This window comes from Anguilla anguilla, chromosome 12 (genome assembly GCF_013347855.1).
Source record: "Anguilla anguilla isolate fAngAng1 chromosome 12, fAngAng1.pri, whole genome shotgun sequence".
In the NCBI taxonomy this organism is placed as follows: Eukaryota; Metazoa; Chordata; class Actinopteri; order Anguilliformes; family Anguillidae; genus Anguilla; species Anguilla anguilla.
The window spans coordinates 25108186-25120947 of record NC_049212.1 but is presented as its reverse complement, the minus strand read 5'-3'; the positions used below and the strand labels follow the sequence as shown (position 1 = coordinate 25120947).

Sequence of the window (12762 nt, the reverse complement as noted above, 5' to 3'; positions counted from 1 at the left end):
TGGCCCTCTGGCCCCCTCCAGATTGGGCCTGACAGACTCTGCAGCGATCCAACAGGCCGCTTGTTATTTCTCCCCCCTCCGACTCCCTCCCCACCCCCCAAAAAGCGGTTCTTGAGAAAGAATAGTCTCACCTCTATGGGTTTGTTGTTATAAACACATACATAGACATACGCATGTGTAGTCTATATTCTATATACGCTCCATCTAGTGATGTGTTAATGTATACTGGAAAGTATAACATAAGTGACTTGTTTTCAATCCCAGGGTTAATAGGAGGCCAAACTCACAATGGCTTAATTGCAGAAGGAATTAATTGTTCTAATGTATGTTTCCTTCCTTCAGTTTGCTGAGTGAGCTGGTTTCTATGGTAATGAGACAAAGAACATGCTTGGTGCTTGCTTTCCTATTTCTCATCTTTTGTTCTTCATTTGTCTTTTCTATGGCTTATTAAAACACGCAGTTGATGTTGTATTGGCCACATAGCAAACACAACATAACTGTAAACAGTATGGATGTTTTCCTTTCCTGAACATTAGCATTTCAAATGTGAATCCTATATGCTATGCTACTTAGATCATTGCATAAAATATACAGGTTTTCTTGCTTTTGGTTATAACACTGAGAGAGATGTTTTCATGTAGGCTCTGGATTGGAGATGCAAACTTTGCTGTTCATACAACTTTAAAAAATCTACTGAGAAACTACAAAGCAAGTCCTATTATTAAAAAAGATTTGTTGTTCTATATCATTAGTCCAGAAGAGGGCGATGTTGCACCGTGTTCTGGGCATTGAGGAGCCTATCAGGGCGCAGGAGGGCACCAAGCTAAACAAGCTGCACCAGATTTGTATGTGCATAAGGCTCAGAGCACGGAGCACACACTAAATGGCAGAAGAGAAAGGCACACATTAACACGTGATGTAGCACTGCTCCTCTGTCAGAAGTACATAAAATATATTTACGTCTGTCTTCACCAGGGCCTAGGGTGGTGTTTTACCTCACACTCGGTAGCTGGTAATGAAATAAGCAGTAACTTTTCACCTTGGAGAGTTCTTATTGCAGTTTAATTTATCAATTAAATTAACTGATTATACAGTCAACCCACACCACCTATTTTCTTAGCTTAAATTGGTTTCTGATTTTTAGGTGACCTGGCAGGTCTCCAGGGGCTTGAGTCAATAGCAGCAGTATAGCGGGTGTAACTGCCCTTAACCAGCTTCAGTTTGGGGGTTTGGGACTTCCCGCCAGCAGTGAGCGGTGCTCCCAGAGATGGGCGGGACAGGGGCCGAGGCATGGGAGAAGCCCAAACAGCAGCATGCAGATACAGATCGAACAGATTGGCAACGCAATAATGCACCTGATGGGTCTATTCACAAGCCTGGCTGCGGCGAAACATTGACAGACAGTTAGCGCTAGCGCTCAGTGGAGAAAGGCACTTTCCTTACGATTTCTGCCCCAGCCACCCAATAGCATCATGGGATCCCAGCATTTCCTGTCCAGATTCAATCTGTTTTTAACTCTTCAAAAGTAGAAATACTTCACAACCTAGCTCTTAACCGTGTGTTTGCGCGTGTGTGCATGTACGTGTATGCATGTGCACTTATGTGCGCGTCCGTGTGTTGGCGAGTCGTGTCCCGCGCAGAAGTCCCGATGGATTAGGCTCAGCCGGCCTTGCTGTCCCATAAACCGTTTAGCGGGTTCTGTCAGGTTAGAGGCGTAACTGCGTTCCAGTTCCAGCAGCGAAACCCAGCCAGATATCCTGAGAAGGTTCTGGACAGATCTCCGGCTGAGGAGGCTTTTTATAGCCGTCTCTTGGCACACCTCTCTTCTTTTTCCTGTGACAATCTGGTTACTCACAAAATCCAGGGCGGTGTTGGGGGGGGGGTGAGAGGGGATATGCCTGTCTGTGTGGGAGATATGAGGGCCTGTCTCTCCTCACTCATGACTGAACCCCTGTGAAGGATGATGCAGGTGTTAGACCAGCCCTGAAAGCCAAGCCCTTCAGTTATACACTACAGTCAGTTTTGTGCTTTTGTGTCGCAGTATGTGTCTTTTTTCACAGTGGTGGTTTTGATGTTTGGTGATATTGTGTTTGGACTGTACGGTCTTTTCAAGGTCATTTGAGGAATGTATGGTGTCACATTTTGGTGTCAACAATATTGCAGGTTTTCTCTGATTTGGGGAAAGACTGTTATCAATTTTAATCTTCTTTTTTATCACTCTCTTCTCTACCCTCTCTCGTTTTCTGGTCAAATTCCCTCTCCTTATATATCCCTCTCTCTCTCTTAACTTGAAAATTTCTGTATACAAATTTGTACTTTCTACAGAAAATGGTCAACAAAAAGTTGTCCTTCGTGAAATTGATGCAGAACAAAAATAACAGCACACACAGGAAATTACAATTTCTAGTTTTTTTTAGTATTTAAAAGTCATTCACGTTTTAAATACTTTATACTTGATAATTAAATGGAAAACATAAGCGCTCATTGTTTAATTCAAGGTTAAAGGCTGGTTTGTTTTTGTTTTTGTTTTTTTTTTACATGTCACTCTTTCTCTTCCTCTCAGACACCTCATACGAATCAGCACGGAGGACAGGGTGGTCGAACAACATGCACAGTGGAAAAGGTGAGAGAGGACCCAAGACCCAGCCCATTCCACCACAGATATACAACAGCCAGATCTGCTCCCAAAGCATCTGTTTCACACTGACAGATAGACTGTTAGCCACCACAGAGCAGACCACTGAAAATGAGAAGTGACAGTTCTACCACACAGCCTCCAGGTTTCTGTTTACACTGGTGACCGGACCTCGGCTTTTTAGGACCGGAACCATTTCAGTGACTCTGTTTCTATGGGCGCGGCAGCGCTGGTTTTTACTGAGCCACTTAGTGCGCCCGTGCTGAGGCCAGCACGCGCCAGTCAGAGCCCCGTGGGCGGGGCCTGGGACAGAGGCTTTCGGCTCCATTAAGCACTTAGCAGAGAAGCTGGCTGCTGCCCTGTTTTTTCTGGAGTTGTGTCAGCGCGCCTCGAGAGCATGCCCCTGGTTGTCCACCTTGCCGCCTGACTGAATTTCCAAACCACTCTCTCTGCCTTGTCCTTCCGCCCCGTCCCACCCCACCCCACCCTCCCCCCACCCCCTCCACAGGCCCGCCGGCGGTCACACAGAGCATGTCCAAGACTCCTGAGCAGCAGCAGAGGACACAGCCAGGTGATCCTTTGTTCATTTATATACCCATGAAAATTATTATTTTTCATTGCTAATTAAAATAATAACTGTAGGGCAGTTCACAGAAGTCTGCCTCTTATCAGCACCGTTTGTTGTATCTAAGGGGTTTCTTATATAACCATTAATTAAGTTCTTCTTCTTCTTGTTATTATTATTATTATTATTATTATTATTATTATTAATATTAATAAACCACTCTGTTGTACTGCCCCCCATTACCCACAATAATGGGCTCACCCTGTGTGTTTCTGTACCCCCAGATCCCTACCAGATCCTGGGCCCCACCAGTAGTCGGTTAGCTAACCCAGGTAAGGACATTCAGGCTCTGTGCTGTAGGAAGAGGCTGCTGTTGTATTGCCTGAGGGATCCCAAGCTGCATTTCTGTTTTCAGTTTCTAAGGGCATCAATATGCAACTCCAAAACTAAGATTGTCAGGAGGAACCGTGAAATCCCTCAAGGAGAGAAGTGGTCATGTTAGGGATTTTGTCAAAGCGGAACACCAGTGAAAATGGCCGTTCATGACACTGTATGTACACTTAAGTGATAATGGGTGTTCAGTGAGAACGGATTTATGCCTCAATCATAATGCTTGTCCAATGGCAATGGATCTGTGCTTCCATGATAATGGGTGTTCAATGTTAGCATATGTGCGCTTTAGTGATAATGCAAGTCCATTGACGGCAGATGTGCACTTTAGTGATAATGGATGTTAATGTAAATGGGGACTCTGATTGGACATCCTCCCCGTCCCTCTCTCCCCAGGTTCGGGTCAGATCCAGCTGTGGCAGTTCCTGCTGGAGCTGCTGTCGGACAGCGCCAACGCCGGCTGCATCACGTGGGAGGGCACCAACGGCGAGTTCAAGATGACGGACCCAGACGAGGTGGCGCGGCGCTGGGGCGAGCGCAAGAGCAAGCCCAACATGAACTACGACAAGCTGAGCCGCGCGCTGCGCTACTACTACGACAAGAACATCATGACCAAGGTGCACGGCAAGCGCTACGCCTACAAGTTCGACTTCCACGGCATCGCCCAGGCGCTCCAGCCCCACCCCACGGAGTCCTCGGTCTACAAGTACCCCTCGGACCTGGCCTACGTGCCCCCCTACCACGCCCACCAGCAGAAGGTCAACTTCGTCTCCCCCCACCCCCCCTCCATGCCCGTCAGCTCCTCCAACTTCTTTGGACCCACCGCCCCCTACTGGAGCTCGCCGGCAGGGGGGATCTACCCAAACCCCAACGTGCCCCGCCACCCCAACTCTCATGTGCCGTCCCACCTGGGCAGCTACTATTAAAATTCCCCCCCCCCCCCAACCCCGCCCTCTACTCCCAACCCCCCGCACTCACAAACAGAGGCAGGGGAAGGGCGACCACCTTTACATCTGAAAAAACCTCTGAAACTGCCTGAATGAAATGAAAGATTAAATTAAGGATTTACTTTTCTCAAAAAGAAGGAATACAATGGATTTCACAATCCAGTCTTAAATGGAGTACTACTTAATAGTATGTTTAAAAATGTTTTTGTTTATGTGTGGGGCCGGGGAGGGCTGTGTATGTTTTTTGTGTGTTTTTGTGCCTTCCTCCATTTAAAGCTGCACTCGGAGCTGGGGTATTACCCCTCTGCCCCCTCCCCAAAAACTGTACCCCCATATCATGGGCATTATGGGACCACATTGGCATTTTAACTGTTGTGTTCTCTGCCAGACTCTGTCCTTGGCTTCCCGTGGGTCTTGAATTGTCCAGTCCCCAAAAAACCCCTTTGAGCCCCACCGACACAGTTTCTAATGACATTGAGTCAGCTTGTCCGTCCGTCCATATCCCGTCTGGACCGCCCCCACTGGAGCTGACAGGGCACTCCAAAGGAGGGAAAAAAGGATAACAGAGGACATCTCGTGCTCTGGAGGGAAATCTGGCAGCTGGAGATTTCTCCTCCAAACTGAAGACTTTTCCTCCAAACTGGAAGTTGGAGAAACCTGAGCTGGAGTGCTGTTTTTTTAATGTTCTAATTTTTATTTTTTTGTCCATGTTGGGGCGGCCTCAGGAAATGAAACCAGTTGGCATGGAAACTACAAGATATAAGAGGTCGCTGTGGCCCCTGTGCTGTGGCACAGGCTGGTAATAATGTGAATGCTCTGCAGTCCCACCGGACCACACACTCCCATCCCTCACCCCCCAGCAGGAACTTTCTTGGGGAGCCCCCGTGTCCCTGCTGGCCTGCTGCCACGGGCGGTGAGTGCCCGCAGCTTCTGCCCAGCCTGCCAGACATCTGGGCTCTGGACTGAGGCCACTTCCTGTGCAGCTCCTGGGATAATAAAATAGAGATAAGACAGTTCTGACCTCATCTTACGCTCAGAAAACAGAGAGAGGCACTCCGCCACTCACAGAATATGTTGGTAGCAACCAAGAGAACAACAACATCGGTGACTGGTTAGTTACTTTCTGGCCGTACTTGCTGGGCCCCTGTGGATATTAGCCAGGAAGAAGGAAAATATCTATTATTCTACTAGCTGTTACCAATATACTCTGATTGATGGAGCTCATCTCTGTTTATTCACATAAGATAGGAGCACAACTGACTTATACCTATGTTATTACCCTTGTAGAGTTCAGAGGTGCATTTTCGCCATGTTAACTGCACTCCCACATTTCACTCTATGTACCATTATAGATTTCTGGTTGTGTGCCATTATTTCAATTTTTAAATCAGTCAGTAGGGCTCCTATTTTACTGGTAAGGATTCCTATGAACAGCCGAATTCAGAGAGGTTGTATCATCCGGTTTTCCTATAACATAAACGCCAAACAGTGAAGAAACAGAGAACTCCTCGGATTCGCGAACGCTGTGCGTTCGTCAGAACTATTTCCTTCTTTTTGTTTTTCTTTTTTAACATTGGTCAACTAAGCGTTAAAGCAACTTACTGTATAAATTATGCAGATTTATTTTCATATATGACAGTATTAAAAGATCTTGAGAATTAATACGAGTTGACCTCGGTCAAAAATGCAAATTTTTTGGAAAAGAATCAGTAACTGATATGTGATATGTACATCGTTATATTGTTTGTTTATCTGTACATTTGGGCAATAGGTTTTTTTTTTTGTTTTTTGTTTTTTTAACTGACTTTTAATTGCAAATAAGCAGCCCCAGAAACAGTAGTCACTCACTAATTTGCTCACTCTGTCTTGGCCAGTGAGCTCCTTCCCCAACGTAATGACAGTACCTTGGTTTTACCACTAGATGGCACTAAGAAAGGGGACTTACCAAAGTAGTCAAGCCAACCCCAAGCCATTACTGCTTTCATTTTTATACTGAAAACAAATTGTTTCTGCCAGTGCCTTGCTGTGGCTATCGATATACAATCCCAAATGCCTTAAAGCATCTACCCACAATTCTTGTCAATTCCATAAGACAATCTTTTCATTTGATACAGGAGTTATGGACTTTTATAAATGTTAGTAAGTAAATAGCATCAGTGCTTAAAAATCACCCAGTTCTATTCAAACAGAAGGCAGCTTCCCTCCATGTGTGCAAAGGGACCCGAGACGCCATGCAGACAGCGTAAGCAACACTTAAAAGGTTTTGTACTGCAGCCTCTATTTGATTTATTATGTTGCGTTATGCAAATAAAAATAAGGGAAACACTTTAGATGTAGCATGAACGCAATAATCTGAAAATTGTAACCCGTTTCCATTTCTTAGCACCATGGCTAGTCAGAGAAAGGGGGAATTTGCTACTTTATATATGCAATGTACTTTGGATATTAAATATATATATATATAATTTTGCAAGTAATCTTTCTTTTGTTATTACTGTTTTTCCTGCAATATATTATGTATTACCTTTTGTAAAAGGGTTGTTGTATAGGGGAAATGACAAAATAAATGTGTTTTCTTCAAAAAATAAAAAGAACACATATTTTTCTCTTGTTGAAATAAGTCAAAATAAACTCACCTTTTCAGCCAATTTCCATTAAGTCTCTCACAGTATCTCCTAAACATTTCTTTGTGCCCAAATGTTTCCATATACAGTAATACTGAAACCATTTTGTATAGATTTGCTGGTTTATCTCCTTTAGCCTTTTCCCAATAGTTTTCAGCACAGCCTTGGCTGAACTTGGTTTTTGTGTTTTAAGCTTTTTATTTTCTTCACATTTTTCGTTTAACTTCCAGGCAATGCAATTGATTCACGAAAGTAAACTTTGCAAAATTAAAATGGAAATTATTCATGCTCCTGACACTACAAGCTCAGCTCAGGAGTGGCAGAGGGTGGGGTGCAATTATGGAAACTTCTGGAATGGTATTCCTCTCTGTGGAGGTCAGGAGGGGGCCTCCACCCTCCTCCCCCACCTCCCCTACCTTCCGGCCCCCCTCCACCCTGGTCGACCTGCTCTACCTGCCTTTCAAAGCACTGTGCCAAGGACCAGCCAACACAGCTCCAGAAAGCCATATTATGTTCCGCACCAGACACCCCTCCAGACACAAACTGGGAGACGGGGAGGAGGGGGGGGCACGTTTGAAGCTGAACGAAAACATATTTCCATTGAATTTCTGCAGGGTGGGGATGTGGGGGTGTACATGGGTGTGTGGAACAAGTGAAGTCCTGGTGCAAAATCAATGTGACTTCTCAGGATGATTTCTGATGACTATACTGACTGATGATTTTAAATTAGGCACTTCATTAGGTGGGATGAAGGAATGGTATTAAACATTTCACTATAAGGGAGTGTGTATGTATGCCCCTTGTTTAAATAACACAAAAAGTTGTTGTTTTTTTGTTGTTTTTTTAATTTAAAAAACACACTTTTCTTACACATTGTCAACTTAGCAGTTACTGACATGAATGTACAATATGAAATATTCTATGTAACTGACCTTTACTGCATCACTGTCTGGCTATAAGCCAACTAAGCTGCCTAATTGAGAGAAGTTTGACACATGTAGCTCACCGTGTCTGCATTCGGTCCTTGAAGTGGAATGGCTCCAACATAGTATCCTGTGCATGCCTTATACGATATAAATGAGCAACCGCAGTCTCAGGAGGGGGATATATTTTTCCATACCACATCTCTTGGTTCTCTTGTCATCCAGGGAAAATAATTGACTAGTTCAGAACCTAAAAGCTACCTGAGGCCTGTTGATTTAAAGTTAGAATATGAACTGTGGGACAATGAACTCTGTTTCACCGAGGTGGGGTTGGGTGAGTGGGTGGGTGGAGGGGTGTATATTGTTTTCTTGCCCTCTGTCTCTTGCTAGCTGTTTACTCCCAGTGTTCCTTCCTCTGTTTCTTTTGAGGAAGTGGCTGCATACCAGCGGAATGGATTCTCACCTCTGTGCCACCGATAACAATGCAGGATCGTCGTGGTTACTGTAACAGCTGACGAGCCGCTGCATATCTCCCAGTGCGCCGCGTCAGAAAGTTGGGGTGGGGGGCCCACTGGGTGGGGGTCTCAACAATGGGATTCCACCCTCCCCCCTCCCCCAACCTCCTTCCTTCCTGCCCCATTCAGCTTCACCCCCTCCTGCGTGGACCCTTTCAAGACACCGGTTCTCTGAAACGCCAATGCAAACTTACTTTAAAAATAAGCCAGCCTTTCACCCCTGCTGATAAACCTGCCCTTTTGCCCCCATCCTACTTGGTGACACGGTTCCCAAATCCTTGACATTGCAGCTCCTGAAAAGTCTTGTCAACTTTTGTCAACAAAAAATGCCATAAAGATCACAAATCAGGGACCTGGGACTCCAGTACTAAAGAGCCACAGTGTCTACAGGCTTAACTCCAGATCTGGAGGGCGAGAGTATCTGCAGGTTTAACTCCAGATCTGGAGGGCGAGAGTATCTGCAGGTTTAACTCCAGATCTGGAGGGCGAGAGTATCTGCAGGTTTAACTCCAGATCTGGAGGGCGAGAGTATCTGCAGGTTTAACTCCAGATCTGGAGGGCGGGAGTATCTGCAGGTTTAACTCCAGATCTGGAGGGCGGGAGTATCTGCAGGTTTAACTCCAGATCTGGAGGGCGGGAGTATCTGCAGGTTTAACTCCAGATCTGGAGGGCGAGAGTATCTGCAGGTTTAACTCCAGATCTGGAGGGCCGGAGTATCTGCAGGTTTAACTCCAGATCTGGAGGGCGGGAGTATCTGCAGGTTTAACTCCAGTCCTGGAGGGTTGCAGTGCCTGCAGGTTTAACTGGGCAGGTCCAAAGCATGGTTCTCTAAAAAACAAGCAGAGCTCTGGCAAAAGGGGTGCAGTCTGATCGGCTCAATAAACCGCTTATGTAGAAAATAAAGTTCCTAAGCTAAACTGTAACCCAACCAAAGCTCTGGGAAACTAAGAAATTCCTGAATTCTGATGTATGCACTTATAGTGAGCACCATCATGACTGGGATAGAGACATTTTTCTTCTTGATTTGGCTCTGTACTCCACAATTTTATATTTGTAATCAAACAATTCACACATGGTTAGAGTGCACATTAGCTTTTATTTAAGGGTATTTTTATACACTTTGGTAGTTTGTTTTCACCATATAAAAATACACACTATGTGTATGTACATACATTCACGCATGCATGCATAGTCAAATGTCACCCTGTTAATGTACATTTGTCATGTTTCACTTTCAATCTGGGAATGGAAGTTCCATAGTGAACTAATGAAAAACAGAATGGCATGTATGTGTTCTATGACAAGTCAATGAAAGTGCAATAGAGTTTGGGAAGAGATTGGCCACAGGATTTAGTTAAATCCAATGCCTGGGGTACTCAACACAGACCAAACATAATAACAGCCTGCCAAGAACAATGCTATTTTGCAACTGACTAAATGTCTTTGGGCCATCTACAAAGACATTTTTGAAGACTGAGGTTTAAACTTCGAGTTCTGACAACTGAACTCTACTTGACCTGAATGGTTCAATCATAGTTTAGTTGTACACCACATTAACTTGTGGTAAATATAACCGCTGAATCGATGCATTCGGTCAACCGAACTTTAACCGGATCAAGATCACGAAACCCGAATTAATTTAGTATGTCCCCTTTTAAATGACGTCGATCTGGCCTGAATACACTGCAACAACGCTAAGAATCCGTGATATAGCTTCCCATATAATCCGTTTTCAGTAAAACTGAGACTCCATGCTGCAGTCAAATTCTTGATATGAGGTAAAGAATTAGGCTAAGTAACGGTATTTTGCTACGCGTGTCGGCAGTGCCCTCGTGCGGTACGGCACAATTTTGGCTATGCTTTCAGATTCAGTGTTGCCAATGCGGCTATTTGGTCTCCAGACCTTGAAATATTGCATTAAACAACTTGCATCTGTTTATCCGCATCGCTCCTTTAGAAAGAACATTTTCCCTATTTTTTCCAGGTGAAGAAATAACTTTAACAACATTTCACAGTCATGTATCAGAATACTGACAGTGCAGGAAACCCTGCTCTTACGATTTCGGCATTAAAACAGAGTGTCCTTCTGCAAATAAGGTTGGTAACAAGCGCAGTTGGAACAGAAGACTTGTTACTGAACTGTAAATATGTAATTCAATTCAGGTACATCCAGTACATTTCTGTTCTATTCTTTTTCGTCGAGAAACAGTGCGACTGCAGGGACGGATACGGCGATTTATATGTGAACGACACTTTGTATAGCCTAGCACTACGATAATTATCACTATAACAATAATTTTCTGAGGCTGATACGACCCTTTCTAATTTTACATCGGGCAAAACGAAGGCGAGATTAGACAGTGTTCTGCGTCGAAGGGAATCGTTTTATTTATACGTTAGCCTATAAGTTAAACCCATTTAAAATAATTATGGTTCTTGTAAACCTATTTAAAACATAGCTTATTGTTTCATTCGATCCCTTAAACTTTTTTGTAAATGTCTCATTACCTCGGGGCAAATAATGACCACAAATGACTGACACCTGGCAAACTATCAAAGCCATGATGTTTTTGGATAACACTGAGTCTGCTGTCACTACTTAACTTGTTTGTGGGTAAAGTCGATCGGTATCATGAGGGTTTGTCAGCGTGTTTCATTTTTTTTTAAATGTTATTTTTCTTTTTCAAATCGATGGCATCCTACATCTAAATTAGAAGCAGGCCTACAAAGTAAAATGTGCAGTGTTAATTAAACTCTTAATAGTGTTAATTCACATCTTATCAGATAAAATGTGGTCCCACATTCCAGAGTGGCACCAAAGGTTATCGTTAAAGAGTTGAATTAACACGACATTTTACTGTGTACGATGACAGACTTCGTTTCTTGTCATTATAATTAACATCGCTGATATGCATTTCGTTGTCATTGTTCTGGTTGCGTACCCAGGTTTGTTGTTGAATGTCATTGTTATCTGTCATATCTGGCCTGCAATTATTTCTAGCCCCACTATGTGCTATTACTTTTTGTCATTGTTTAAAAGCTGCCTTACCAGTACTTGGTCCACCACAGTGGATTCAGTTTTATGTGCATGAACCTTTTTCTACATTTTTAGTACATTTATCTTGGAGTTTTTTTTTTTTGTTTGTTTGTTTTTTTTAAATGAACAATGAAACGTCATTTCCACTGGGACATGTATGATAAGTAATTTGTCTGTTCACTGTGTACTAAAAGTGAGTTATTTTTATGCCTCTCTAAATATTAATTAATCTCTTTAAGGAAATGGTGAAATGTTGATATCACGTTTTAAATGTCAAACATGGACTGGTACCATGCTACTAATTAAAATTACAATGCCTTTTAAATAGCATCATAGAAAAATGTTTGTGCAAGTGGTTGAAAAAAATATTAAACATAAGAAGATTAAACAGGTGTGTCACTTTTTCTGCTTTCTTCAGATCGCTTACCATAATAAAAGTTTCAAGTCTCTTTATATTATAATTATTACTGCGCATATTGTTATTAGCTTTCAGATAAATCCAACTCAGCATGGCTGGCTCTTTGCTAATTTTTTTGCTAGAGTTGAAATAAGAATAAGCTGGTCACATATTGCATGCTGTAAAGGAAGACTAAAGTTGTTTCTGTCTTCTGAACCTCTTGGTTGATTGATCGTTGACAAAGTGAATGAAATCTACCATGTTTCTTTTCAAGCTCCATATGTAAACATGTTATATGGTTTATCTGTGGCATGTAGAACGGTGTACAGGGATGGACTTTCTGTCATTTGTCCTTAAGGACATTTTGCATTTCATCGTTTTCTGGACATGTGTTGCCATTAAATCAAATTACAGTTCATTTGCCCCTGTGGGTGCATCGGGTTTCTGATTAAATTAATCTTCTTTGGACTCGAGGACTGAAAGTTATTGAAGACATCTCACCTTCATCATGTTCGCTTGGAGAATTCATTTTCACTTTCGATGAATTTAAGCATTTTCTGCGCTGCATTACAACTTGAAGCTTCAGCTTTGTGTGTCTGAAAGATCTCCAAGCCCTGTAAAATCTCACCTTTCATTGTTACATACAAAGCATGTCTTTGAGGTCTCCCAAGCAATGAAGCTGCAGCAAGAAAAAAAAAAAAAAAAAGACCTTGGGAAATCACACAACAC

At 43.2% G+C, this 12762-nt stretch overlaps 1 protein-coding gene across 5 annotated transcripts in view; it reads left to right on the top strand.

Annotated features, from left to right (window-relative positions):
• fli1 (Fli-1 proto-oncogene, ETS transcription factor) overlaps positions 1 to 7185 on the top strand; it is a 39455-nt gene extending 32270 nt beyond the window's left edge. For 4 of the 5 annotated variants that reach the window (XM_035385569.1, XM_035385571.1, XM_035385572.1 and 1 more), the window contains 4 exons: positions 2564 to 2623; positions 3144 to 3206; positions 3485 to 3532; positions 3987 to 4516. In XM_035385569.1, coding sequence (XP_035241460.1) covers positions 2564 to 2623; positions 3144 to 3206; positions 3485 to 3532; positions 3987 to 4516 — 701 coding nt within the window. Of the gene's footprint in view, positions 1 to 2563; positions 2624 to 3143; positions 3207 to 3484; positions 3533 to 3986 lie in introns of all 5 variants that reach the window. The other variant, XM_035385568.1, reaches the window with a different exon arrangement.
• The last annotated feature ends 5577 nt before the right edge of the window (positions 7186 to 12762 follow it).